The 6,000-nt window shown below is 44.6% G+C and overlaps 1 protein-coding gene across 2 annotated transcripts in view; it reads right to left on the minus strand.

Annotated features, from left to right (window-relative positions):
- The window catches only part of BRPF3 (bromodomain and PHD finger containing 3), a 72,434-nt gene that overhangs the window by 52,535 nt on the left and 13,899 nt on the right, over positions 1 to 6,000 (minus strand). For both annotated transcript variants that reach the window (XM_040337750.1, XM_040337749.1), the window contains exon 2: positions 4,451 to 5,863. In XM_040337750.1, the coding sequence (XP_040193684.1) occupies positions 4,451 to 5,844 (1,394 nt within the window). In that variant the 5' untranslated portion in view covers positions 5,845 to 5,863. The remainder of the gene's footprint in view (positions 1 to 4,450; positions 5,864 to 6,000) is intronic.

The raw sequence follows: 6,000 nt of genomic DNA on the forward strand, positions 1-6,000 counted from the left end.
CAACTCTAGTGGGACCTCAGCTTTTCTACCCTATGTCCTTAAGTGGCAACGGGATCTATCCCCCATTCACTGGGAAGATCGGAGCAAAGCCTGGTCCATCATCGCAAAATGTTCCTTTAACCGCTTCCCGACCACTGCACGCACTTTTACGTCAACATGGCTGTGCAACTGGGCATTTATATACATCCCCATTAATTTGCGAGCCGTGTTGTCGCGCACGCGCCGCCGTGCTCTCGACCCTGTCGCGAGCTCTGTGACAGTACCAGCGGACTTGATGTCCGCCGGTGTCCCGCGATCGGGTCACAGAGCTGAAGAACGGGAAGGTGTCAGTCTAAACACAACATCCCCTGACATATCACTGATCACCTGTTCCCTGTCATCGGGAACAGCGATCAGTGACGTGTCACGGCAAGCCACGCCCCCAACAGTTAGAAGCACTGCCTAGGTTACACTTAACACCTTCAGCGCCCCCTACAGGTTAACCCCTTCACTGTCAGTGTCATTTGTACAGTAATCAGTGCATTTCTATAGCACTGATTGCTGTAAAAAGGACAATGGCCCCAAAATGGTGTCAAAAGTGTCCAATGTGTCCGTAATAATGTCGCAGTCACGATAAAAATCACTGATCGCCGCGATTACTAGTAATAATAAAAAAAAAAATCCATAAAACTATCCCCTATTTTGTAGACGCTATAAAACTTTTGCGCAAACCAAACACTTATTGTGATTTTTTTTTTACCAAAAATATGTAGAAGAATACGTTTTTTTTTTATATATTTTTTGGGAATATTTATTATAGCAAAAAGTTAAAAATATAGTTTTTTTTTTCAAAATTGTCCCTGTATTTTTGTTTATAGCGCAAAAAATAAAAACCGCAGAGGTGATCAAATACCACCAAAAGAAAGCTCTATTGTGGGAAAAAAAGGACGGCAATTTTGTTTGGGAGTCACGTCACACGACCGCGCAATTGTCAGTTAAAGCGACACAGTGCCGAATCGCAAAAAGTGGCCTGGTCTTTGGCCAGTGAAATGGTCCAGGGCTTAAGTGGTTAATATGGCCACGTTGAAGGCAGCCTATAAGGTCCTTCTCCACTGGTATTGGGTCCCAACCCCCATTGCCAAATCAAACCCATCTTACAGTGGTAGATGCTTCTAGGGATGTGGTCAACGGAGAGACTAACTTCATTATTTGGTGGTCCTGTCCCCATCCAGTGAGATTTTGGTTGCAGGTATTTGAATTCTTATGCCTCGTACACACGGCCGGGAAAACTGCGATGAGAGCTTTTGGCCGGGAATCCCGGCTGTGTGTATGCTCCCTCGCAGTTTTTCCGACGGGAAAACTACCAAAAACCGCTGGCAAAAAAAAAAGAAAGAACTGGCTCTCTTTTTTCCCCGTCGGATTACCCAACTGACTTTTTCCCGTCGGAAATCCCGAGCGTGTGTACGAGGCATTATTCACCCTCTTCCATGTACTCCCTCACAAAGATGCCAAAGTGGCTCTGCTCCACTGTTTGACCCCAGGCCTCTTCCATCAGCAGAAATTAGCCACCTACATATTTATTGCTGCTAAACGTGCATTAGCCAGAACCTGGAAAAGGCCGGCTGTTTCGTTTGCAGAGGTAAAAAGCATCTTAACGACTCTCATGATTTAACGAGGATGACTAGTATCCTCCACGACAACCACGCTAAATTTCTCAAAGTGTGGGCCCCGCGGTGGACCCCGTTGGGCTCTTCCAACCTTGCACTAGACCAGCTTAGACCTCTTGAACCGACTTCTTCCACCTCCTGGTATGGGGGGGTACCTTCCACCACCCCATGCTTCACTTTTCTCCCCCCTTCTTCTGTGCGCCTACACTGCCCCAAAAGATACCGATTGCAGGACTTTTATTTCCCCATCCCACAAGCATGCCGGCCCAGTGTGAAAGCAGTCAGGCTCTCACACTGGGGAGGCACGAGAGGCAGTTTTCAGGCTCTTGACAGGCGCTATTTTTAGAGCTAAAATGCCTGAAATCTGCCTCAGTGTGAAAGGGGTATTAAATGGCCGATTTAAAATACATTATATTGTTCAATTTCCTTTAGATGTACCTTCGACTATGTAGTGCAAGGTTCTGCCTGATTGCATACAAATTGACACTGTTTCCCATATTACATGGTTTTAATAAATCTAAAAGGAAAAAATTGTACAAAAAAAAAAAAAAAAAATTGTATAATAATATTTGGCCAGCCTTAGGCTTCAAGATCTAATTCACAATTTTTCAAACCCCAAAAGGACACAGTTCAAATCTCCCAGAAATTTTAAGACTGGACACACACAGGCAGATGTCGCAGGGAAAGAGATCGGTTTATGATACATTTGACTGTCCTTGCACACACTTCCAGAGTTCCAGAATCCACCACATTCTTTTTCCTGATGCAAAATACAGCACACATATTTATGTAGCAAACAGGGACTATCGATGATACCCTACAACAGGGGTGCCCAACCAGTGGCCCGGGGGCCACATGTGGCCCGCGGAGCCTTCTGATGTGGCTCGCGACCTCCTGTTCTGGGGTGGAATAAAATACTGTTATTAAAGGTAAGTTTATTACTAAAGTCACAGTGTATATATGGGCATATGTGTTCTGCAGTGGTTACTGGGCTGCTTTCAATGTGCAGAGAAGTACATCCGCGGGTTACCTGCACTGAGCCATAGACTTCTATTACCTGCAAGTTTGGTGTGCCGAGAGTAAAGTGGGCTCTATAGAGCTGAGTGAGCTGCCATCCATCCACCCGCTCCGCTTATTCTGGCCCGTGACTGGTTACCAAGTCGCTTAAGTGGCCCTTGCTTTTCAAAAGGTTGGGCACCCCTGCCCTACAACATCTCTATTTTCTATAACCAGCCTGCCTCATATAGCCCAATAGTATCAAATGGAAAATAACTATCAACAGTATTGCCGCTATTCCAAAGATATCATGTAATAGAGGAAAATTAAAGCAGAAGGTTTTTATCTTAAAGCATTCTAAAAAACCTTCTGTGTGCAGCAGTCCCCTCAGCCACCCTAATACTAACCTGAGCTCCATCTCAATCCAGCGATGTTGCACGAGAGACTCGGCTGTTCAGGACTCTCCCTATTGATTGGCAGAGACACACAGCGGGCGCCATTGGCTCCTGCTGCTGTCAAAGTCAGTGAGCCAATGAGGAGAAAGAGGGGCGGGGCTGAGCCGAGCCACTGCTCTGTGTGTCCATTCAGACACGGGTGCCCCCATAGCAAGCTGTTTGCTGTGGGTGCACTCGGCAGGAAGGAGGGGCCAGGAGTGCCGCAGTGGGACCCGAAAAGAGGAGGATCAGGGCTGCTCTGTACAAAACAGGCAAGTAGAACGTGTTGTTGCATCGATAGTAGCCCATTATGTGTCACTTACCTGAAACCAAAGCCTGCGATGTTCCTGCTGGCTGCAAGCATCCATCTTCAGCCCTCTTCCTTTCAGGGCCGCGGACTCTGGCTCTGACTGGCTGGAGGCACGGTAACCGCCAGTCAGGGCATGACCCCCTCTAGAAACGGCACAGTGTGCAGCTGCGTACCCTTTCTAAAGTGCGCATGCGCAGAAGATGACAGCGTTCAGGGACATTGTAAATATCTCCTAAACCGTGTGGGTTTAGGAGATATTTCCAGCACCTACAGGAAAGCCTTAATATAGGCTTACCTGTAGGAGAAAGTGGTTGTACAAGGTGTACAACCACTTTAAGAAAGCAACTCAAAGTAATGAAGCCAAATGGTCAGCAAGTTGTAGTCAACATATTTTCCTATTACAGGGTTGTTTCTAAAAAGGACAATTGTACAAAACAGTGGCAATGAAGAAAATGGCTTTCGTAGGCACATGTACTAGGTTAAAGTGGTTGTAAAGGTTCTTTTTTTTTTTTTTTTTTAAATAGGTTCCTTTAAGCTAGTGCATTGTTGGTTCACTTACCTTTTCCTTCAATTTCCCTTCTAAATGTTTTTTTTCTTTGTCTGAATTTCTCACTTCCTGTTTCTCCTCAGTAAACTTGCCACCATCATCTGACCGGTGGATAGTCAGCCAGAACAGCTTACTGAGGAGGAACAGGAAGTGAGAAATTCAGACAAAGAAAAAAAACATTTAGAAAGGAAATCGAAGGAAAAGATTAGTGAACCAACAATGCACTAGCTTAAAGGAACCTATTAAAAAAAAAAAAAAAAAAAAAAGAACCTTTACAACCACTTTAAGTATGGATATGGTCATTATACTCTATGGTTGTGACCAGCTTTAAATAGAACACCAGACCACTTCATAAGAAAACTGTCTGCCGGCTTGGAGAAGGCACTTAGATGTATCTAAGGTACTGGATCATATGCACAGATGTGATTGGAAGGGTGGCACGATTCTCAATTTTTTTTGTAAAAAAGTATAATTAAACTTTAAGTTTTATATAAAAAATAAATCTAATAAACCTTACCTACACAGCGGGATCTGCAAAGCTGCCATAACTGGCACAGGATCGCCCTTCCGCACCAAATCCCTGCTGTTTTTTGCGTATAGTTTCTCGAAAAACCTTTTCCCACCTTCCTTCTTGTTCTCTTCATTATCCTTTTCCACCTTATCAATATCAGTGGCCTGTTCCTCAGAATCTACCTCTTGCAAACTGCTTTTTGGAGACTCTTCTTGCTGGGTGCCAGGAGGCCGGTGAGCCTCACAATAAGCAGTTTTACGCACAGTGAAGGTGGTGCCATTCAGTCCAGTCTCACGTACTGGTTCCACCTTCATAAAAAGTTCAGCCCTCTGAGCACACGTGACATGGAAGGCTGTGTAGCAGTTTGCTTTGTGACACTGAATTGAAGCTCCATGTCCTTTAAGCTTACACAAGTAACATGTAAGTTTCCATCGAGCTGGTGGAATGTTATCTATACCTTCAACTGGCTCCAAAAATACAGTGTTGGCGAAACAAACCTCTGGAACCCAGATAGCACAGATTACATGTGCCCACCGTCCATCACTAGTTTGCTTAAAAGCCCCACCCTGATTAGGACAAAGCACACAATTAACTGGTCTTGAAGGTGACTGCAAACAGCAGCGGCAAAGCCACTGTCCTTCTGGGATGTATGGCACACCATAGCACTCCTGGTGAACTGCAAGGTTGCACATATCACAGAATAAGATGGCGTTACTGTTGTGGCACTCATCATCCAAGCATACACAACAAAATGCATTTTCATCAATAGGCGACTGTGTCACACCAATACGCTTATTTTGAAGGTACGACTCCTTTTCTAAACTGTCGATCAATAGTTCAAAGGTGTCTGCAGAAACCATTGAAAAACCATCATTCAGGCGCTTTTCATTAATCATCTCCAGCCATGCCAGATCAACCTCATCCAGATCGTATTCAACATCCTTATCCACCTCTTCTACTGAGCGCTCAGTGTAGCGATAAAACGTATCTGGCAAGACAGCATTTTCTGGTAGGTTTTCTACATAAACTTGCTCAACTTCTCTGAATACAGGCTGGGGTAACTGTGTCAAATTAGTACTCACATCTTGCTTTGGACAAACTTCTCTCTTTTTGCCTTTGGTTGAGGTCTTTCGACAGTTGGTAGACAGAGTTACCTCGCTGTTTTCTTTGTTGCTGTTGCATTCGGTGATGTCTTGAGCAGTAAGCTCATCTTCAGACACAATCCGAAGAGGTTCAAATATACTTATTCGGTGAAGACGCCCATCTATCTCAATATCGACCAAGCGTTGTGCCTGTGCATATGTCAGAGTCTCTCGGCTAGGGGAACAGGATAATCCATAAGGGGAGGAAGACTGCGGTCCGTCATCACCTTGATGTGATTTGCGGCGTGGTTTTCTCATGTCCTTAGAATACAAATCCCTATGAAATATAAATGGATGTAAGTGTAAAAACAAAAAAAAGTTCTGACAACTTAAGACAAACACAAAAAACAACAACAATGTCTTTACTTTCCAGCAAAACTGTATTCAGTTGGGGGGGGGGGGGGGGGGTTAAAA

Source organism: Rana temporaria, chromosome 2 (assembly GCF_905171775.1).
Source record: "Rana temporaria chromosome 2, aRanTem1.1, whole genome shotgun sequence".
In the NCBI taxonomy this organism is placed as follows: domain Eukaryota; kingdom Metazoa; phylum Chordata; class Amphibia; order Anura; family Ranidae; genus Rana; species Rana temporaria.